Below are 24,184 nucleotides of genomic sequence, written 5' to 3'. Positions count from 1 at the left end.
GTGTTTGGAATGTACAGTTATGAATGCAGATTGCAATGTAAATGATGTCTCGGAGGAGTGATGGACCTCCTGCTGTCAGGCCTGCAATGTGCTCCTCGGTTTGTGTTGCATCTTATTGCAACACCTGATTGTTCTGTGTTTTTAGCCCATCCATAACAGGGCTAAAACACAGAGACAACCATTTGTGCTCACACTCACACCTGGCTTATCTTGAATCACCCATGAACCTAACATGAATCCCTGCTAATAACAGAAAAACATTCACTTCTAAACTTTCACACTCATTGATTTCTTTTATAAAGTTATAAACTTATTTAAAAGCTACAAAAATAGAATTTTCCATTAAAATTAAGAACTGAACTTAAATAAAGAAACTACTACTGTTAAGAATGAAAGAAAAATACTTGTTACAAAAAATGAATGAGGAATCAGGATAGACTTTTATTTTATATATAGCTTGTAGGCTAAGTGAGGAAGTAATTACATAATAGTTGATGATACAATGGCATGGCTTGGGGGTCAATAGCAGAAGTAGCAGCCTGTAGAAGGATGCCAGTTAACATCATTCAGTGTTGGCGAATAAACACGGGCTGGTCTGTATCTCTCCCTCAAGCTTTACTTTACTTCTTTAGAACTACTGGCCATTTAAACAACTCCTCTGTCAAAAAGCACCCATGGTTACGTATTTATCACTGCAATGTTATTTATTGAAGGGTCTGTGCCTTACATTATTAAGCATCTGTATAATTAAAATTGAATTGAATATTTAGTCAGTTTATATTTTACGTTAACCTATCCATCCATCCATAAATTGTTTAAGTAAAACCTGTAACTGCATCTTCAGCCAAAATGAGAAATTTAAAGAAGATAAGTAGTCATACTATCATAAACAAAACTTAATGCCAGGGTGCTGGTGTAAGGATGTGGCAGTTGGAGTATTAGGATATATCAGGAAATGTGGGACATACAGAGGAAGAGGAAATTAATCAATAATGTGCATTTTATAGATTTTTGTGTTGCATTTTGATGTTGACAAAAATGCAATTTCCCCCACTTTCCAAATCATATATTTCCAACTGCACCTTTTTTTCCCAGAAGAAAGGATCAGGAACAGTATCAGGATTGAAACTGCATTTTGTGTTTTTATTCGTTTGTTTTTTAATCATTCATTTAAAAAAAACAAATACGTGTGGTAAGATTGTGTGATGCTGTTTCTACATTTGCCTTGATGTTGACGTTTTTAGCATATCAGGTTTGCTATGAAATAAGCAAATAAATACACTTAACATTTAATTTTTTTTAATAAATGTTAAATCAATTTTAAAGTTGAAATAATGCTATTAAAAAAGTTTTAAGGGTAAAACACGAGTGAACTGTTACAAACACAAACTCCACTGATAACCAATTAAAAATCTTTAATGGCGCTTATATATTTGACAGACATAACAAGCAACGAACACAAGCTGTAAGCGGCTTCTTATATTTCTGTGGATCTTATATTATTTGCTAGCTGTTGCTGCCCTTATGTGAAAAATTATTTTTGACTGTATCACACAACAATGAGAACACTTAGGACAATAATAACAATAGGAACACACACTAACAATAATTCTGACAGTTATAGGCCATTTCTACAGGCTTTAAGATTATCAATACAAAAATAGTTATCTCACAATGTGACTGTTTCTGAAAATGCAGCAGACCAATGCTATAAACCAGTTTCTCCTACCAGTACGAAACATTTAAAAGTACAGTACATAATACTACACACTTAAAAATGTAAAAACAAAACATAAAAAAAAACAGTATTGAGGGGGTTGTAGGATGACACTATTAAGGGTCACAGTTGCTCTCAGAAGCGGTGCTCAGTTCCTCGCACCATTTTTCGTAAGCTCTGTGCAGGATCTCATATGATGTGTTATTAAAAATTTCTGCAATAAAAAGAAGAGCAAAGCAAAATTTTTAAATATTTAGTACAAAAGACCAACTCAAACAGTTAATTCAGCAGCAAAAAATGTGAAACTTCCAGTTCCGCCTTTGTTGCAAATACATAAGCAATGACTTCTACTTCTTTCTGGAAGGAAAAAACGTGTTTTGTAGCAGTGACAAGTACATTTAAATCAAGCAACAGGATCCGTACCTGCTTCCCCGAGACCTACAGGGAGAGGCATTCTGACCAGGCCGCCAGAATGTTTCAGCCTGTCCTGCAGAGAATTTTGTATGAGCTCCATAGTAAACTCTTGATGCCAGACAGGAAGCTCCAGGCTCACCATGCAGCTGATGATCCTCTGCTTCTCCTCTTCTGTCAATAGACCTCTCTCTTTGGACACATAAACCATATAGGACATATCTATGTTCACTGCCTCACCGTGAAGCAGAGACGGGAGAACTTTCTGGACGGGGAAGAGAAAGGTGAGATGATATCATTTGCAACCTGAATGAAAATGTGAAACCCTACACTTTTAAGATATCTGTGTGTGTGTGTATATATATATATATATATATATATATATATATATATATATATATATATATATATATATATAAAATCTCAAAAGTGTTTAAAGCTCTACATAGCGTTAATGTATATTTTGCACATACTCCATAAACTTTATCAGCAAAAGATACAAAGGGTTCAGCTGTATTTGCCATTAGTGATCATTACCATCTCTAATGCTGGACTGATAAGATGGCCAAAGTCCACAAGTCTGTCAAGGTCATCCTCCCAAAGGTTTGGGGCAAGCTCCTCCAACATAGTCATAATAGCTATGCGAGTTGCCTGTGATGCAGCCTTTAGGGGGCTGCACCCATATACACTGTTATCAGTTTGGAATTTAGTGTTCAATAGCATAGAGCCATGTTTCTCGAGAAGTTCGAAGAGGCCGCCGTGCTTCATCATAGCCATCTGCAAAAAACCGACAAAAATTGCATGGAGTTACTTCTGCTGTCGGGGTCACTCATCTTTAGTGACCTCTGGACTAGTTTCTCTGCTATAAATGGCACATGTGTGACTGTAGTACTTGACCTTTATGGCCCATGAGATTAGCACAAGTTGCTGGGTTTTTTTCAACGTACAGACTTTATCATAAATTAAATTTGCCTTACCTTTAAAATCTCTGCCAGCCCATTGGAGATATGTCGTCGGGAAACAGTCTGTATGAATGATAGATCAAGGAAGGTGGCAGCAGGTGGAATGTAGGCACCCAGCTTATTCTTGCAGTTTGCAAAGTTAACCCCTGTCTTTGCCCCTACGCTGGCATCGATGTAGGAGAGCAGTGTGGTTGGGACTCTGATGTAAGGAGTGCGCCTCCTGTAGAGTGAGGCAGCAAAGCCCACTATGTCAAGGCACACGCCTCCACCAATGGCAATGATGGGCTCTGTTCGTCGGTCAAGAGAGAAGTTGTTGACCTCATCTAAGATCTTCAGGGCCGTCTCCATAGATTTGTTCTCCTCAGTGGTGGGTAGAGCCAAGATCTTGTAAGAGACATTGTTGGCCTCTAAGTATTCAGTTAGCTTGGAGCCATAGATTTGAAAGACTGCCTGGTCAACCACCACAAAGCGTCTGATTGGCTTGTTTGATTTTTTAATGTCCTCTAGCTGCTGAGGGTCATTGATGTGGCCCAGAAGGAGGGTGTCGTTGCCTGGGTCCAGCAAGCCCTGAGTTTCAGTTACCTTGTAAGTAAAGACAATGGGACTGATAACTGTCCAGGTTGTACCCTTCTCTGTGACATTTTCACAGCTGCCAGACAAGACACAAAAAAGTATTTATTATAATCACAGGACACTACGATGACCTTTGGTCTGTATTTGGGCTGAGATTAAAAAGACTGTAAGTTAATAACAGTTAACAGTAACAATTAAAGTATTTCTGAACAGAGACGTCATCTACCTGTCCATCGTCTTGGTCTAACCTCACAATTATGCAAGATTAAAAACAATAAATAGCTTCTTTATTAGACAGAGGTGTCATCTGAGCCTCATTTACAGCATTCTTTCTTTCTTATCTCCAAGCAGGAATCTTATTATGTCAGGATACAAACAGTTTAAAGCACTAAAACGCTCGTCTTCAAAATGCTTGATGTTGTACTTATCAATAAAAAAAACTGTGTTATGTAATCATATGTAATGCATTATTACAGAAAAAGACTGTAGTGTTACATTTCAAACTGATGTGTGACTTAAAGCAAAGAAAAATGGGTTTTTTGAATTGCAGCCAAAAGCAGCCACTGGTATTTTTCAGGAAGTGGAATTTAGCCACAAACCTCTGGCTAAATCCCACTTCCTGAAAAATACCAGTGGCACTTTCTGCCATTAGAAAAGACTAAATAATGCAGAAATTATAATTTAACTCGGCAATATTTGCAAATATCAGATTACTACTATCAAACTAACTAAGTGATAATTTGCAGTGTAGAATTTACTGAGAAGAGCATTAGACTGAAGAAAATGAAAGAAATTTGCAAACAAAAAGAGGTCAGTCGTAAAATACGATTAAAGGTTTATCACAGTTTTCCCTGTGATTTCTGTAAATTAGACTACGGTGTGTGTACTCACATTTTTGCAGCCGAGACACTGTCCACTCTGTCCTTAGTGATCTTTTTTCCCAGTTGGCCCTTCCATGTACTTTTGACCCGCACTAAACTAAACTCAGTTGTCTTTTCTTTGACATCTTTTTCCTCTGGTTGAACTTTTCCCATTCTTGTAGGCTGTAAGTTACAGGTGTGAACAAAGCAAGTGACAAGTTCATCCTGCCTTAGGAGCCTTTAGATATAGCAGTGTTTAGAGAATGCCCTTAGGACAAGGGAGGAGCTTTTTGAGATGCTTCACATGTCAATGCACGCATTTTGCGTAACTCTGAGGTAACACCTGCTTTTTGAATAAAGTATGACATTACTTAACTGTATGTATAACAGTTTAACCACAATAAATACATACAGCAGTTGAACAGTTTTGGAATATGCACACTTTTTTGCTCCTGTTGGTGAAGGTGCAGTTTTTGTTGGGTTTTTATTTTTTTCAAACCACACTTTGAAAAACAGTCATGTGGTAACAAGGACATTTTTCAAAACAGGTTTGACTGACTTCAAGGTTAAGTTTTAAGGCATCAAACAACATGGCACTGGCATTGAATATGTTAGACTGAGAACACTGATTAAGTATTAATGTTTTTTTCTTAATCTAATTAACAACATTGTAAAACACAACCTGACTTATTCTGTAAACACTAATTACAGGATACACAGAAGTACAAATACAACGAGAAAAGAATCCAAAACGTTGAGATTGGAAGGATTTACAAGCTCACCAAAACTCGCTCAGTTCTAATCTTCTTCCTGTCAGGAATATTCTATGTATCTGATGGTTAAAATGGAGAAAGAAGTCCTGGAAAGAGGCATTGCTTTGCAACTTAACATGGAGTAAGAATAGTGTAAGCTCACAGCCATGTTAGATATTTTGACAATACACCAGGACAAAATGAATACAGCAAGTGCTACATGCACTTCAAGGAAATCCTTTATAAACACAACTGCTCAACAGCAAATAAGGGAACTAATATTCAGCATGTGAAACTTGACTTTCTAACCCCAACATGTTGCTGCATGACAGAAATCTGTGTATTGGATTCCAAAAAAAAAAAACCTGGCACTTCCTAGTGCGATATTATTTGAGCTATATTTGAAAATTCTATTTCACAGGACTGTTGTTACATTTTATAGTTCATGTTATTGTTGAACACCTTTAATGTCCATGTCAACCTTTCAAGCAGCAGAACAGGAAACACACAACTGAGTGAGTGAACCAAAAAAGACTGCATTTGATGTACAGTACCTTGACACATACATTAGTCAATCTTGCAACTAAAACTTCCCTACCCCCATTAAACTGAGAGGCTTGACTAACTGTAGTCATGTAAACCCAATGGTTTCCTTGATAATAAATGGCTTGACCACTTAACCACTTAAAGTTCTTTTCGATTTTAATTTGACTGGATCAAGTAAAGCAAGGCTAAGACGTGATGTATGCTCAGTGATCCCACACTGTTGATTCTGTTGATCTGTTTGGAGCGTTTTCAGTAAGAGAAACATTTTGTCACTCATCCAAGTGACTTCTCAGTCTTCAGTGAGACTGACAAAGAAAATGCTATGTCCATGAACAGACTCAACATTTTGCTGTGATCTTTCGTGTGCTTTTGGCAGGTCAAAAACTGAAGATGCTAATCCACCTGAGTCAAGCACAGAGGGTCCTAGAGATGGGGATGTTCACTGGTTATAGAGCTCTGGCCATGGCTCTCCACATGGAAAAAAAATCGCTGTCAAGACTGAAAATGCAATCAAGGTGCTAAAGGTGAGTTAAAATCAGAGAATTTGATGTACTCTGAAGATGCATTGGGTCCTTTTTGGATATTAAGAATACCTTTGTGATGGGTCTCATCCTTTCCACAATCAGAACAGGCTCATATTTGTAAACACTGGTTTACAAAGACATGTCAAGTTAACACTGACATTTTTTTTCAATAAGTGAATAACTGGGTCACGTGGTCAGTTTTGTAATAATCCCTTTCAAGCTGTTGCAGATGAGCAGTTTGATGAGGCCTGAAAAGAATATCACGAAGAAGAGACTAATCAGCAACAACAATTTTCTGTGATTATGCAGGTTATAGGTATAGATAACTATTTATCTTAGAATAGGGCTTTATGAGTTCAACCAGTTTATCTCTAATGATCCATGAGTTGAGAAGATATGTTTTTAAGCTGCAATCAGTTGTTTTTTTACACTTCTTTTAACCCTCTACTGCATGACTTTTTAATTTTGGGGGAAAAAAATATTTCTCCCTATTTTGGGGGAGCTTTAGGGTCTCTAATAATATATCAATCATAAATTTGACACCCTGTCCACCCCCAAACAGATATTGGTTTGTTGCTTCAAGGCAACACTGTGCAACAAGGGTAGTAAAATGCCAAGTTATTCTATAATAAGTTGTATTAGTACAACAAGGATGAACAAATAAATAAACAACAAATAAACAATGTAAACATTTCACAAAACAATAAAACACCAAAATACATCCAACATTGGACCCTAACCCCATACACATGCGCGCGCGCGTGTGCATGGGGTTTCCTGGAGACTTATCCTGACTCTACCCATCACAAGTCCCTGCCTGAACCTTACCCTAATCCTGACTCAAGCCTTCACCCTAAAATTGAATGATTTACCTTGCAATTTGTCCCCATAAAGTAGGCGAGACCTCACAATATGAGTGTGTAAACAAATATGTGTCCCCACAACAATAAGTAATACATGACCACACACACTGACACCCACACAGCAATATTGGTATGGCAGGGATCAGGCCCACACAATGTGCTTACACATGGCCCACATACCGCAAAGAATGATGGCCCTTTGGTGGCCCAGACCTGGTTTGCCAGAGGTGGCCCACACATGGGCCAGCACAAGGCCAGTTTCAGACACCCTGGTCGTCCTGTGCTGGCCCATGTGTGGATTACCTCTGGCAAACCTGATCTGGGCCACCAAAGGGCTGTCATTCATTGCGGTATGTGGGCCATCTGTAGGTGGTGTGCAGCCACGGGCCAGTTGTAGACACACTGCTGGCCCTGTGCTGGCCCAGAACGGTTTCAGCTCTGGCCCCAGATGTCAGCATAATGTGTACCTTAATCAAGCCATGCAATAACAACGTGTGCCAGAACATGCAAAACAGTGCAAAAGTAACATGCCGAAACTCTGTTCAGACAGTGAATGGACTGATTTTTATGTAGCGCTTTTCTACTCTCCCAGATTACTCAAAGTGCCGGCTTGATACCAGATCCTGGCCAGACCTGCTTGCTATGTGGGCACTAACACACACACAGACACAGTTACTTTACCAACTGACCCCTGAGCTCCTAAGTGTCCCTCAAACCTCATTCAGGGATCCACTCCTCTACTTCACTGTCACTCCCTGAAAGCTCACTGTCCTCACTTTCTGAGGACAGAAAGTGCACATTCCCTTGGTTTCCTTGCATAAAAAGTTTTTACATCCATTTCCTGTAATTATGAGTAGATTGTAAAGTAAAAAACATTGACTATGATCATATAAATGCACACAAACACATCTCTACACACATATCCAAATGCATTATATTGCCTGAAAAAAATTGGGCTAACTGCGCAGTGTTGCCTTGAGGCAACGAATGAAAATTAACAGTTTTACTGTATAAATAAATTTAAAAAAGTAGAACAAACAATCAAATATGCCTCTTAACATATTCATGCACATACAAGTATTTTTTAATATACATTTATTTCACTATAAACATGTAAAATAGTGATCTTTATCTTGCCTCCTAATGGAGATGTCTCTCATGTAGTGCAGCTTGCAGAAAGCCCCCCCCCCCCCCAATTGTTTGAAAAAAAGTTTTGGTTTTTTTTGAAGGGCCACCATAAGGCATGAAAATGTGGTTTGTTGCCTCAGGGCAACGCTATGCAGTAGAGGGTTATTTTAACTATGCACTCTTGTTTAAAAGATTATCGTTCATTTTAAGATGGCTTCAGTCTTATCTGCTGTGTATCTGTGGCTTTCGAAACAGGTGCTCCATGGCCACTATAATCAAACAAACAAAAAGCTCAGAGCAGTCTAAATCTAAATAAAATCGGTACAAAGGCAAGATAAGCATTGTTGAAAATAAAAGATACACTTACTCTTTGGTGTTTTTAAGTGTATGCAATGCTAAAAACCTGTGAGAGAGATATTTTACTTTGATGCTTTTAGCAACAGGAAACTCACGTATCACACTTTTGCTGGCACTGAGTTGCTTAAAAGTTTTATTACAATTAAAATTTCTCACCCCTGGATTGCTAGAACTCACTTTTCACTAGGAAAAGCATGCGATGATATCTGAGACTTTATTCAGCAGTTGACCTATTTGATCATAGGATGTGGGCCTTCTGTGGTTTCTTATTTTAAATGCAGAGGCAACCATGGTTAGAGTTTATAGCATTACTACAGAACACTATTCTCTCCTCTGCTTGTATATATGCACACATGTAGAAATGCATGTAAAAGCTTTTGCTTAAATGTGCAACTGTGTGTAGTATTTGTTGGGGTATGCACTACCTGTTGTGATCCATATTTATACAAATAGTACTTTCACAGCAGTGTGATTCCGAAGTACAGCCCTTCATCACTGGGTGTGGGCAGCGCCATGAATAAAACCAGTTGACTTGGATCCACTGCAATAATGAATGTGTTTTGCTATTTATTGGTATTGTAGTGCTCTTTCTCAAAAAGCAACCATAACCAGCAAATTTAAAAAAAAATAAATTAGAACAAAAAAACTGAAAGGAAGTACCTCGCAAGAAGAATGCAGCAGTCATAGATTTCCATTGTATTAAAAAGTATAACAAAACCAGTTCCCAAAAGAGATCCTGGAACGACGCAGGGTCCTCTTCCCAATCCGACCCGGCTTCATCCAGAAGGGCTCCCGCACTGTCATCGCTGTGGACCGGCTGTACGTGGATGGACAGCTTTACCGCGACCCCAACATCACTCCGTGGCTGTATTAACTTCACACCAGATAAGAATCCGCTACACTCTTTTCATATCCACTCAGACTAACTTGCATTAACATCTGTTTAACTTACCAGTATTATATCGCATCTTCTCATTTTCCCCCTCTTGTTTTTATGCTGCTCACCCTTGTCCTTGGTTTCTTTCTTTTTTATTTTCTTTCACTGCTTCGATCACCTGCTTCCAGACTCATCCACAAACAACATCCTTTATTTTGACATTATACGCACAGCACGATCACGCACAATCATGCGCTCAACGGCAGCACATTTACATCAGTCAGACAGCGCACACAGACGTACAGGATACACACACTTAAGCCAAGCCTATTCATATTAGTAAATACTGTATGCACACACATAGTCAGACTCAGGGAGCATCTAGCCACACATTTTTTCTCTCTCTCCTTCTCTTTATTTACGAACAAGTGACGTATTCTCTCCACCTGTTGAAGCGACACACACAGCATACACCCCTAGTTATACACAGACATCTATGGGCGCACTAAGGTTTGTTACATGGAATGTAAATGGAGCTGGCTCCAGAGAAAAGAGGTTAAAAATATTTAACCAACTCAAAAAACTACAGGCAGATGTTGTCCTTTTACTAGAGACCCACAGACCTTTTAGAGGTTCGATTGAACTTAAAACACCTGAGTTTCCTAATGTGTTCTCAGCTTGTTATAATTCTAGACAAAGGGGAGTAGCAATTTTAATACATAAAGAAATTAATTTCACAGTACTCAATACAGTTATAGATCCAGAGGGCAGATTCTTAATCATTAAACTATCTATACTTGATAAAAAAAAAAAGCTATGTATTGTAAGTGTATATGGTCCAAATGTTGATGATCCCTCATTCTTTCACGGTTTTTTCAGTGCACTCTCTGAACACTTAGATGGCACACTTGTTCGTGGAGGCGACCTCAACCTTGGACTAAATGAAGAAATGGTTAGGGTCAATACAGCGGGAACTCAGCGTAATTGGCAGTCCACAAATATAATCAAACAGTATATGAGCGATTTTGGTCTTTGCGATGCACGGCGCTCACTTCACCCCACCAGTAAGGAATATACTTTTTTCTCACATGTCCATCACTCTTACTCTTGTCTGGATTATTTTTTGGTCAGCAGCTCACTGCTGAGCGACATTTCAGACACTGAGATTCACCCTATAGCTGTCAGCGATCATGGTCCTGTATCTTTAACACTAATGCACAAGAATAATACTACGCCAAGTAAAAACTGGAGATTTAATACATCACTCTTAAAGATGAAGACTTTATTAAATATTTTAAAAAAGAATGGACTTCATATTTAGATTATAATGACACTCCCGGAACATCAGCTTCTGTTCTATGGGAAGCAGGGAAAGCTGTGATGAGAGGTAAAATTATCTCTTTCTCATCACATAAAAAGAAAGAAGAAAACAAAAATATTCAGGAATTAGAAAAAACCATCAAATCTCTAGAAGAAGCCTACGCGTCCCACCAAGATCAGGAAACATTGAACAAAATACGCAAAAGAAAACTAGAATTAAATGAGATAATTGATAAAAAAAAAAAAAAAATTCTTAGTACAAAGACCACGCTTACAGAATTATGAACATGGTAATAAATCCGGTCAATTTCTAGCAAACCAGCTAAAAATAAATAAATAAAAAGCAACTATATGTGCTGTTCAAGATTCATCTGGGAACACAGTATATGACCCGAAACAAATAAACAACATTTTCAGGGATTTCTATAAAACGTTGTATTCACCACAAATAAATCCATCTAAAAAGGAAATTGATCAGTTTTTAGACAACATAGCTCTTCCAAAATTATTAGACACTCAAGCAATGGAACTGGATTCACCACATTAATCTCCTGCTAAAACCAGGCAAAGACCCTGTATATCCCTCAAGCTATCGTCCAATATCCCTTATAAATGTAGACCTCAAAATAATCTGCAAAGCTCTCTCAAAGAGATTAGAGAAAATAACCCCCCTCTTAATTCATCCTGACCAAACTGGTTTCATAAAAGGTAGGCACTCATCAACAAATACACGTAGATTACTTAATTTGATAGACTACTCATACAGTAAAAACCTAGAAACTACAATATTTTCTTTAGATGCAGAAAAAGCATATGACAGAGTTAACTGGAAATTTCTATTTGGAACTTTACACAAATTTGGTTTTGGATCCTCTTTCATAAACTGGTTAAAAATATTATACAATTCCTCAACAGCTTGTGTCAGAACAATTGACCAAACGTCCTCCAGCTTCTGTCTCCTGAGGGGCACCAGGCAGGGATGCCCACTCTCCCCTTCAGTGTTTGCAGTTTTTATTGAACCACTAGCAGCAGCAATTAGACAAAATTCAGTAATTAAGGGCATAAAATGCAAAAATGTGGAACATAACATGACACATAACGTGATGTGCTACCTTTTCTCCAAAACTCACAAACCAATATCTCTGGGGTGATTGAATTGATAAACTCTTTTGCAAGAATATCAGATTACTCAATTAACTGGTCAAAATCTACAGTCCTCCCAATTAATTGCTCCTTCTATAATTCTTCTTCTTCACCACTGCAATCGGGAAATATAAAATATTTAGGTATTAATGTTTCTCCCAAGTTTGCAGATCTAACTAAATTAAACCATATGCCACTTTTAAAGAAGGTAGAAGGCGATCTGGCTAGATGGAAATGTCTACCCATATCACTCATGGGAAGGGGGAAGGGTTGCCACTAAATGATGGTGTCATGGTCCTGGGTCCTTTTGACCCAGCGTTTTGTGTTTTCTATTAGTGTGATTGTTGGTTCTGTTCTTCCTCTGTTTAGTGTTTACTCTGTTCTGCCCGTGTGTTCCTGTATCAGGTCCGCGTTTCTTAGTCTGTGTCCTTGCATGTGTAAGTTCCTGTTTTATTGTGAAGGTCTGCGTCTTATGTGAGTGATTTCAGATGCAGGGAGACACCGGACGTGACAGATGGTCTTACCAAAAATAAATTATTTATTCTCAATGATCCCAACTAAACCGCCATAAGATTGGTTCAGATCTCTAGATTCATACATGTCCAAATTCCTTTGGAAAGAGAAACCACCACGTATAAGCTTAAAAACACTACAAAAGACCAAGGATAAAGGAGGATTAGAACTACCTAACTTTCAGCACTACTTCTTAGCCAACAGGCTTCAGTTTATCTCAGGATGGCTAAAACATACCTTCTTAGATGAACCTTGGCTAGATGTAGAACAAGCACTTTGCAATAATCTAGAGATTTCAGACCTACCATTTATCAGCTCAAATATCCAATGACATGAATGCTTCAAAAGCGTCAGCATCAGCTCTTCTCTGACAGCATGGTGGGAGTTTCTAAAATTGACGGCGTCTTCATTAATCCCATGCAAACGTACACCTATCTGGAACAACCCTGACATATTACAAAACAATAATATGATAAACTTTTCAGATTGGAGTGGTAAAGGAATCAAATACTTAGAACATATAATGGAAGGAACAGAATTTATTCCATTTGACAGACTAGTTACACAATATGGGATCAACAAGAAAAGATTTTTAGAATATCAACAAATTAAATTCATAGTAAAAAAGAAATTTAAACCGGGTCAAGTTTAACTACTTTCCAAAATTTACAGAATGCTTTCTAAAACAGATGAATCAATATCACTTCCTATTACAAAATGGGAAGCGGATTTATCAGTTAACTTAGACCAAAACTTCTGGTCTCAAATTTGCTTAAAAACCTTTCATTTAATTAGAAATCCCAGTCTTCAATTAATTCAATACAAAATACTACATAGAGTGCACTATACAGGTCATCGGATGTTCAAGATGGGCTTTACGTCTACCAACAACTGCTCACACTGCCAAATGTAACATTCCAACTTCCCCTTTAGTGTGTTTGTTGGGCAGCTTAGATAATGTCACTACAGAAAAGAATATAGCCCATATGGTTTTCACTGCCCTATGCATAGCCAAGACAACAGTCCTCATGAACTGGAAAAAGAAAAATAATCTTAATTCTAACCAAATAGAAATTATCTATTAGATTACATTAGTCTTGATACAGCCTCTGCCACCACATCAGATCAATTGCTCTGGGCTCCATTGATCAGCTCCATCACCTAATGGGGGTGGGGGGGGGTTATAGTTTGGTCCCATCTTTGCTGATGTGATTGGTGTGGGGGTAGGGACAAGCTTAGGGCGTCAGGGGGTTCCCCAGGAGCATCTTCCTTGGGGGGCTCAACCCAGGGTAGCGGTCATGGCCTATTAAGAGCTCTGTTGGCTCTTAGGTGACGGTTTCCTTGTGGCTGCGTGCAGCGGGGCTAGGGGAGGGTCTGTGCTGACGGACGTGGGTTACTGACCTGGTAGCCTGGCTGCCCCTGGGTGGGTCCGGGACGGGCGTGAGGTTCTGGGGTCGCTCCGTCTCTGGGCTGGGGCCCTGGCTGGGCCTCGGTGGCTTGGGTCCCGGTTGGTGTGTTGCCGGGGTTGTGGGCGGGTGGGTGTATGGGGGGCCCAGCCCTGGCGTAGGGTTCCGCCGGTTCATCGAGCCACCGGGGGGGCTCTTCAACTAGTGGGGGAGATTGTCACATCTTGCAGGAGGTCTCCTCTCTTCAGGAACTCACTCTGCAGGAGGGGGAGATACAGGAGAGGTAGAGGAAGATCTCAGCCTGAGCGTCTATTGTCTTGTGTAGTCTGGAAGATGAGTGGATGACGGGGTGGGTGCAGTTTTCTCTGTGGTGGGGTCGGGTGGGCTGTCCCGGGCTCTGTGGGGCCAGGTGGCGATGCCGAACTAGGCCCCGGTCCGGAGGGGCCTGGACCCCCTTTCCCTGGCGGGTTGCGGAGTATGGGGGTGCCTACTGGGGTCAGCGGGGGAGCTGGCCCCAGGGAGGGGTCACTTGCCCCTCCCTTCCTTCCCTCCCCATCTCCAGCTGCCTCCCTTTTCCCGCTCCACCACAATCACCCACACATGCAGGGCCTTGGGGTAAAGGTGTGTCACCAGGGTGCAAGGGAGGCTCCCCCCCCCCCCCCCCTCTGCCCCCTTTTGGCTGCCTGTGCCTCAATTTTATCCCACAACTTAGACATTCACATTACTCACACTCTCATTACACATACATATAGGATCTTGGGGGTGGGCACGCTACACGGTATCCAAAAGACCATCAGGGTGTACAACCTCACCCCTGGCGTCGTTGCCCACCTCTCAATATTAAATACATGTAGACATTGAGGGCTATCAGGAGGGGCTATGCGCTTACCTGCCGCTCTCTGTCAGGTAGCTCCATGCCCTCCTGGGTTTTAAATGCACCTTAGAACACACATGCATCAACACTACATATGAGCGGGCGGAGGGAGGTTTGGAGTCTTCACACACCCCCTTCTCTGCGGCCTGCTGGAGCGGGGGAGGGGCTAGGAGGAGGAGTTGGCCATCCGACTGGGGTCTGGAATGTGGGGTCTCCCTGCTGCTGCGGAGACGGGGCGGACTGCTTCTCCCCACCCCAGGGAAAAGGGTAACACTACCTGGGTCTGGGTAGCAAGGGTTACTTTTACTTTTTACTTTTTACTTTATTTACACATTCAATCCTTGACATATCTTAATATTACGTAAAGAAATGCAATTACAGCAGCACGTCTCAGTTTTTCTACATGAAGGTCTGGTAGGTCACTGCCCAGATCCGATGTTGGCAAACCACAACATGAAAAAGAGCCATTATAGCTCCTCCTACCAGATAAGAAGAGATAAAGAGCAGGACACGCAGGTGATGGGGAAGGGTGGCAGATATAAACGGAAGAGGATAAATGAACACATGTAGTAAATGTATTAATAGGGTTACTGTTAACTCTAATTCTAACCCATGGCTCGCAAGCTGCATGCGACTAAAGAAATGTGGCGAGCCGCAGATTGCTGACCTCTGGCCCAGACTGCCCCATATTTATAAAGCAAAGTTTTTGTTAAAACCTGTTAAAAATGTTTTTTTTTTTTTAAACATTTCTGTCCCCTCGTCCTTGTGTTGGAACCCTTCCTTTATATAGCAACAGATCACAACAACAGTTGCCTCAAGTTACTTAATATTAAAAGGTATAAACCACTGGTGTCGAACTCCAGGCCTCGAGGGCTGGTATCCTGTAGGTTTTAGATGTGTCCTTGATCCAACACAGCTGATTTAAATGACTAAATTACCTCTTCAACATGTCTTGAAGTTCTCCAGAAGCCTGGTAATGAACTGATCATTTGATTCAGGTGTGTTGACCCAGGGTTAGACCTAAAACCTGCAGGACACCGGCCCTTGAGGCCTGGAGTTCGACACCCCTGGTATAGACCCTAGAATAATAGACGGATTACAAATAAAGGACAAAGCAGCATTAAGTGAAATGTTGGGCAGAACAGCTTCTGCGCTCTTTCATTTGTGTGTTTGGAGCTCAGGTGCTCAGCTGGATTCTGGGAACTGGTGAAAGGTCATTGGAGAGGCTTACATTTTTTTCCTCTAACTTGTCTATTGCTTTTATCTGACCGGCCTTTAAATTCCTTCAGTGTTTCCTTTACAAATCAGTTTTAAAGCAGGCACTGAGACCTGCAGGCCAAATTCAATCTTTTACGAAATGCCCGAGGCATCCTCACGTTGAACTTTCCATGAGAAACTTCTTTTGCTGAACTCTTCTCTACCTGTTGAAGACTTTATCAGTATCTACCAACACATCTTTTATGAGTGTTACTGAAGCTATACAGATGTTGTAAAACAAATTCAGCCTTAACTTGTTGCATCTTTATTCTCCGGTACAGTAATAGATAGGCTTTAGCTCCAGTAAAGCTCCAGAATCCTGGCTTTATGTCCAGGAAGATTAATCGCAGAGAGAAATGCTGATGGGTTATTTTTTCTTTAAAATGTCATATTTTGTAACTGTCTAACCAAGCCATTTTACAAAACAGGTTCCATGGACTCTGAGTTCATAGAGTTTCACAGCCCCAGGGCAACTTGCAAGGTATGAAAGACAACAGTAGAAGTTTAGCAATGAGATCTGTTGAGATCTGTTTCTAGTCTGTTGACAGGACTGACAGGGCTCTGTGTTGTAATATGTGACTTTATGCCCATAGAATAACATTTGTTTAAGAAACAGACTTTTAAATCCAGACTATTTATTGCTATTAACCTCCCACTGCATATTTCTTGTAGCTTAACAAGATTTATTGTCTTAAATTTAGCCAGATTATCCTGTCCATCTTGTTTTGAACATTACAAGCTAGTTTCCAGTCTCATGTGTTAGATGATTAGACTTGTTTCAAGTATATATTACTTTTTTTCTTATTTAGTCTGTAAATCTAAAAATGAACCATTTTACATTTATTTCTAGCAAAAATAGCTTTTAGATAGAGTGTAAAACAAAAAATTATCTCAAAATAAGAAACATTCACCTTTTTCCTTGAAATAAGAAAGTCAATCATTGGAAGGTATATTTATTTCTGAAACCTGTCACAGATGTATTTGTTACCATGTAAAATAAGCCACTTTACTCTAACGGCATGATGTATAGCATCTTCAATCACCAAAAAATCCACAACATTTGATTGCAAATGCTCCATATTAGCAACCTCTGAAACAGGACCTAGTCATTTCTCATTTACAAATATCGGATGCTCGTTTCCTGCTTCACTTTGACAACACTCCAGCAGCTGATTGTGGTTTACAAGAGACTTGCACACATTCTTAAAGTTTAATTTGGCTGACCATTGTTTAAAAAACACTGTGTTTAGACTCGAATTTCATACACGTATGACGTATTACAGGTCCCAGGGCAATAATCTGAGAGGGAAGATGCAGCATGTAATCTTCTATCATTTTTTTTTAGTTTGGACTCAGTTTGTAAAGACACAACTGGGGCAAAAAGTATTTTAACAATTTCAATCAAATCCAAAATAAACTGGATAAAGGGATAAGAAGGGCAAAATCTTGATCAATATAAGCATTTGTCCAGAGGATTGTTTTAGTCTGTTGTCACTTGAAGCTAAAGTAACATTAAATTTTTTTTATGAATTATAGAGCATTTTTTGAGACATTTTATTAAATTCATTGAGTTTATATTCCAAAATCTCTTTTTCCCAAAGTCTGTTTTTGTTTCATAATGGGTTTTTCAAATTGGTGTATTTATTTCAGAAGGTCATTTAACAACTGAATTTCTTATTCAGGCAATCAGGGTCAGTGGGTGGGACCTGATCGCTCATTGGCTGCTGCTTAAACAGGTGCTTAAAATTAAAGTGTCTCTATTATTACAAAAAAAAAATCGTAGTGAAATAAATATTTAATAAAATATTATAGAAAATATACAATGTAAAATAAAAATTAAATGACACATTTTAACACTTTGGTGTTCCATAGTCTAGTTCATATTAAAAAGTTAAATAGACCCTGTGCAAGAGAAAATGCTAACTTTCTGGTTTGAGACCGCATGTGGGGTTGTACATTTCCGGTAGCTTTACTTTGCCGTCAATCGCTACTGCGAAGATATACTCCAAAATCATGTCCAAAACTCGAAAACGGAAAGATCGCGTTAAGTTACAAAGAGGAGAAGGTGGGAACACTCACCACTGTTGTGTCATAAAAAATCTAATGATCAATTTTGACGTTTAAAGAGTTTAAATCGATCAGTTGTTTACATCACTCAACACAAGCAGAACTGCATTACAGAATCAGAAGACACATCGTCCACATTCAGAAGCACATCTCTGTATAGTGACTGGTCTTATGATTTAAACAGGCAAATGTTCAGCATTCAAACTACAGGTGAAGAATAGTCAAACCAGATGTTTCCCCCATTATGTCGATATCAGCTAGTCAAGTACACACCTACACAGCATGTTAACAAACCGTGAAAAAAGCCACACAAAAAATGAATGATTGCTGGTAACGGTTTCTATACATTAGTATTTACGAAGGGTATGTTGTGACTAGGGCTGCCACGATTAGTCGACTAGTCACGATTATGTCGACTATTAAAATCGTCGACGACTAATTTAATAGTCGACGCATCGTTTGAAGCTTTGTAAGATCACAAAGGACGCAGGAATGAGTAGTAGGATTTAAGAGTGTAATAACAGACTGAAACAGAAGATGGCAGCACTGCATGTACAAGGATGCCAGCTGCCGTTAAACCCCGAAGAAGAAGAAGCTGTGTCCCAGAATTCATAGCGCAGCTGTCAACAATGGCGGCAGCTAGTTAGTTTTAACTTTACTCTTATTATTCTTTCCGGGTCACAAAATAAACGTTTAACATATTTTCAGGCGAGAATGTAGCTGTGTAAACCTCAAATATCTGCTCAGTTTATCAAGACACCACATATTTTCAAAAGCGCTCCGACGTTTTCGGAGACGTCTGTTACCCACTAGCTCGTTAGCTAGGCGGGGGCAAGGCTAACTAGAGCCGTGAGAACACCGGACTCCCGGCAAATCGTTTTCAAACCCACCGCCGTCTTTCGCTAGTCAGGTTAAACATATATATAAGTCACTTAGATAACTTAAAAATGTTATTGTTTGGCTTTCTTTAGTATTTTATTTGTTCCTGAGTAAATCGGTTTGGCTGAGATTAAAGTTATAGTTTTTGCACAGCTAAAACTGTCAAGCAGACAGCTGATTATCAGAAGTGTGAGACGCTGGAGAATATACTCCGGTGTCCTGTTATATTTTAGAAAGCAAGGAGTTTATTAAACTTCACCGAAACAATCTGCAAATTTCATTAAAAATTAATAAACTACCATCTTGTCTTTATTTTTAGTTAGCACAAACACTTCAAGCTGTAAGCTAATGATAGTTATATAAGACCAGATGCTGCTGGTGCAATAAGCTGTACGCTGTACGTCCAATGGATGATGATCTGATTAGTCGACTAATCGCAAAAATAATCGGTGACTAGTCGACTATCAAAATAATCGTTTGTGGCAGCCCTAGTTGTGACTTACCTTCAAAATTACAGCGGTCCCTCGCTATAACGCGGTTCACCTTTCACCTCGCTGTTTCGCAGATTTTTTTAGTGCAAGTTTGCATGCTTTTTTTTTACGTCACATTGTGTCCTGCGTCCTGATCGCTGCAGACGATCTCCTCCGTGACGTCTCTCCTGTACAGTACAGAATCGCTGCATCCATCGCTGGCAGTGTGACTCTGAAGTGCAGTACTGTATGTCCAAGATGTCCACGAAACTTTTGCACCGTCAAAAAATAAATTTGGCTACTTGATTTCACCTATCGCTGGTTATTTTTAGAACATAACACCCGCGATAAACGAGAGACCGCTGTTTACAGATACTGAGAAATATAACATTTGAATCCATTTTCTGTTTTGCTCTGAGGCGCGGGGGAAAAAATATCGACAAGTCGATGAACATCATTTACAGATATATTGGGTAAATGCCCAAGACATCTATAGAAATGTAAATCGCCGCTTGATTCATTCATTTGCTTAACTTGTTTTGGACCGTAAACAGGGCGCGAATAGGACACCGGAAACAAAGCTCCCCACAGGAGTTTCCGCACCGGAAGTAGCATATGCTAATGTGCACATAGTCTATAATGTATTAGCACTAGGTTAGGTTCCTGTATTCCTCCGTAAAACCATCAATCCCACATAGGGTTGCCAACCGTCCCTTAAAATACGGAATCGTCCCGTATTTCGAAACAAAAGTACACGTCCCGTATTGAGCTAATAAGGGACGCACTTTGTCCCGTAATACAGTGAGAATCAAAAGTAGTCTATAACTTTTAATGGAATTAACACTTTGTTTGAAAACATAATTCCCAGCCCCTCTCCTGCTTTGTGACCAATGAGCTGACAGCACACTTATGACAATTCGAGTATGACAATTCAGATTACCGCTCATCTCATTGGTCGAGGAAAGGTCGCTTTCGGAGAAAATACCGGAAGACAACAGGTGACCACAACAAGAAGCAGGGCCAACAGGGAAACAGCGGTGCAAGTCTCGGACGACAGTACACCTAAAGCTGGGCAGACACTGTGTGATTTTTTCAGTCACGTTATTCAGCTCCTGCTCAAACTGCACGATTGACTCACAGGGGTTAGAAGTTCATAGGTCACGATGTACTCTCACACTGTACCGCCCGATGCTCTGATGCGACCTGAGTGCTCACACTGTGCCGCTGTTGTGCCAAAGTAGTTACCCCCGCCATAAAATGAAGGTTATAACAGAAAATCTGTCGCTCTCTCTCTCTGTCTTTCACTCACACAGACACACCACCACCATCAACTTTGCTAAATTGCTAATGAAAAACATTGATCAGGCAGCTGTGATTAAGCAGCAATGTAAATCCAACTATTTTCACGGTTGTTGTGGTCGTGATAATTTTGTGAGGCCACATCGAAAAGGCTCGGATGAGCTTTCCAAAGTTCTACAAGTTGTGCCTCCATCGCTTGTGTCCAGATCACACGCTGCACTGCCGTGCTGCTCCGTCTTTTTCACCGACGTTTACGTGTTTGCGCGCGAGCAGCTGCGGTGACACCCTCACGAGCGATTGATGATCGGGAACTGGTCGTGAGGTGTTAATCACTTCTCGTTACCCAACGTATACTACATGACGCACGATGAAGGCCAAAATCGGTCCGATCACTCAAAAATCGGCTCAAAATGGGCCTAAAACCGCACAGTGTAAGCCCAGCATTAGAGCAGCAATGTTTGTTCCCCTCAGAGAAAGGGAAGAATGGGAAAAGGAAAACACCTGGCTGGAAAAAGTTAATATGGGCATGTGCAGTGAATATCAGCGCTATGTGGCCAGAAGTGTGATAATATAATTTATTTTGTGTAATAAACAACTGCAAGGATAGATGATTACAACAAATAGATGACTAATACATAAAAGTAATACATAGGTGAATAATGATGATGAGTTATGATGCGTAATCATGGGAACAAGTGGGTTTACAAACAGGAGCAGCTGATTAGCATTAGAAAAGCTGAAATAATACCTCAACTGAAGCCAATTGTACTAAATGCACTAAATAGAATAGAATAGAATTCAACTTTATTGTCATTGCACATGCACAGGTACAGGGCAACGAAATGCAGTTTGCATCCATCCAGAAGTGCTTTAGTGATATAGATATATTACAATATATATTAGCAATAATATAGACATGTGAGTATATTACAGAAATGGGTCTATTATGGTATGTTATAATGTACACGGTATGAAGTATGTTGTGAATATTCTATAACTATAAGTATGTACAGGCTATGAACAGGATATAAATATGAAAAACTATACAGAATATGAAATAAATAACTTTACAGAATCCGAGATATACAGCTATACAGAAATGGGAACTATGCAAGTTGTAAACAGTTGTAGGATTAAAGATTATTGAATGTACAGAATGATTATTTACACAGAGCTATACAGTAGTGCAGTTAAGATAAGTGAGGGTGTAGATAGTTTCTACAGAGGCTATATAAAGTGCTAGTGGTTGTGAGTGGTGGTTCAGTCCATGTTATTATTGTGTGTTTGAGGGTACAGTTGTCCATTGTGGGTGTGTGTATGTTCAGTCCATGAGTTTAACGTGGGTCAGATGTCAGGAGGCAGAGTTCAGGAGTCTGACAGCTGTGGGGAAGAAGCTGTTCCGGTACCTGGTGGTCTTAGTCCGGAGGCTCCTGTGGCGCCTCCCAGAGGGCAGGAGGGTGAAGAGTCCATGTGATGGGTGACTGGGGTCTTTGATGATTTTCCCAGCCCTTTTCAGACACCGCTTCCTGTAGATGTCTTTTATGGCAGGAAGTGGTGCTCCGGCGATGCGCTGGGCAGTTTTCACGACCCTCTGCAACGCCTTCCGGTCCGAGGCAGAGCAGTTCCCGTACCAGACTGTTATACAGTTGGTCAGGATGCTCTCGATGGTGCAACGATAGAAGTTCACCAGGATGTCTGAGGACAGGTGGTTCTTCCTCAGAGTCCTCAAGAAGAAGAGGCGCTGGTGAGCCTTCTTGACCAGCTTGGCACTGTTACAAGAATATTTTTCTTTCTATTGTTTTCTATTATTTTAAGTTAAGCAGGACAGAGTTCTTTTAAAGAAAGATTTACTTATATTCTCAAAAGTTAAGCATGACAGGCTTCTGTTTAAGAAAGAGACCTGTTTTATTGTGTTAATGTTGTCATTTTGAGCTAAAAATAAATAGCTAAATGATCATTTGTTTCACATGTGTTGATATCACAAAGAATAGAATATGCATCTACTTAAATCAACTTCAAGTCAAATGGTTAAAAAAATAATTTCACACACAAAAAAAGAGCTAGAAAATTCACCACACTGGGAAGGGTGAAGACAACTGGGTCGCCCGGTCCTGGCCACGAGGTGTCCCTTATTTATTTTTCAGGGAGTTGGCAACCCTAATCCCACATATCACACGAAAGTCTGGACTACGGCTATGAATTGTAATAATATGTCTCAAAAGAGACTTTAATGCTAAGGCAACAAAAACAAAACAAATCCCACACCTCCAACAGGCCATCTTGTTTGGGAAAAAGACCTGAAAGAAGTTCTTGGCGGGCAGAATAGTAGAGGTCAATACCAAGTTTGAAGGGGTGGTTTATACCAAGTCTGCATTTAACTTGTGTAGTAATGCAATTGTAAAGACGACTACAACAGTCATAGTAATTGATGGGTTATTTGTTAAAATTTGTTTTTCTAATGCCAGTTCATTATGCATGTTATGTTCACGTTTTACAAGCTTTACACAGACGAAAATGTGTAACACTACCTCCCCCCTGGCTGCCCTCAAGTGGCTCTGTCCATTATCTCACTGTTTGAATCGGAGTGAAGGACATGAGGGAGCAGTAGTGATGTGCGATACCACTGATTTTCTTTCCGATCCGATACCAAGTAATGTGTCACAAAAAAAAAAAAAAAAAAATCTTATTTGTTGCCTATAAGTGGTTAAATCTTATTTTAAGTTTCAATTGTTCTGATTTGTTACCTGGAATAAGTGTAAAAGTCTTATTTTTTAGCTTTATTTAAATCTAGATATTGTTCTTATTTCAAGAAATCTTAGTAAGAAAAAAAACCTACCCCACTGGCAGATAATTTCACTTGTTTTAAGCAAATCTTCACCAAAAATAAGTGTATTTATCTAGTATTAAGGAAGTGGGGTTTTGCAGTGCCTAAGACCCGAACTCTTCCACGACATGCATTTTTAATTTGTCTTTGATATTTGGGCATATTGGGGCCTGATGAACGTAAAAACAAAGAATTACCAGATTTTTTTTAACCTTATTTTTGTTTTTAAGAAAAATAAGAGCCACATATGAGGATATTTGTTTAAAGTTTTGATAGAACAGTAGCATTATAATGTCCTCGTAAGTGGATATCAGGCCCATGTAGAGCAAAATTGAGTATTTTGGTCTAAATAACCCAAAATGTGATGTCCACATATGTGGACGCCAGGTCCTAGGAGGTTAAATAGATATAGTTCATTTTGCAGAATTGAAATGGTTTCACTTGACATGGTAATTTTCTTTCTTTGGCATTGGTTACAAAGCTCCGAGGTGGACTCAAGGTGAGACTCAAAGTAGGTACTAAAATATCTTGTGACAATATGAGCTGAACAAGAAGAGCATGC

The 24,184-nt window shown here is 39.7% G+C and overlaps 1 protein-coding gene across 1 annotated transcript; it reads right to left on the bottom strand.

Annotated features, from left to right (window-relative positions):
• Positions 1-1,495: 1,495 nt before the first annotated feature.
• Positions 1,496-4,697, bottom strand: eevs (2-epi-5-epi-valiolone synthase). The gene is made up of 5 exons (XM_085407853.1): positions 4,555-4,697; positions 3,106-3,739; positions 2,666-2,905; positions 2,141-2,393; positions 1,496-1,931 (listed from the first exon to the last, which is right to left on the bottom strand). Exons 1-5 carry the CDS (start codon positions 4,695-4,697, stop codon positions 1,834-1,836), a joined length of 1,368 nt encoding a protein of 455 aa, XP_085263979.1. The 3' UTR covers positions 1,496-1,833.
• Positions 4,698-24,184: the final 19,487 nt, after the last annotated feature.

This window comes from Rhamphochromis longiceps, linkage group LG5, assembly GCF_057381845.1.
Source record: "Rhamphochromis longiceps isolate RC_006_pf linkage group LG5, R_longiceps_female_GT1.1, whole genome shotgun sequence".
NCBI lineage: Eukaryota > Metazoa > Chordata > Actinopteri > Cichliformes > Cichlidae > Rhamphochromis > Rhamphochromis longiceps.
The sequence above is the reverse complement of the archived record's forward strand: the minus strand, read 5'-3'. Positions and strand labels throughout refer to the sequence as shown.

What these genes read in the sequence shown, in the direction of transcription:
- eevs (XM_085407853.1), bottom strand. Translation starts at nt 4,697, where the DNA reads ATGGGAAAAGTTCAACCAGAGGAAAAAGATGTCAAAGAAAAGACAACT. An exon ending in AGTGTCTCGGCTGCAAAAAT is followed by an intron (nt 3,740 to 4,554) that starts GTGAGTACACAC and finishes CTTGTCTGGCAG; the next exon opens with CTGTGAAAATGTCACAGAGA. An exon ending in TGTAGGTCTCGGGGAAGCAG is followed by an intron (nt 1,932 to 2,140) that starts GTACGGATCCTG and finishes TTTTTATTGCAG; the next exon opens with AAATTTTTAATAACACATCA.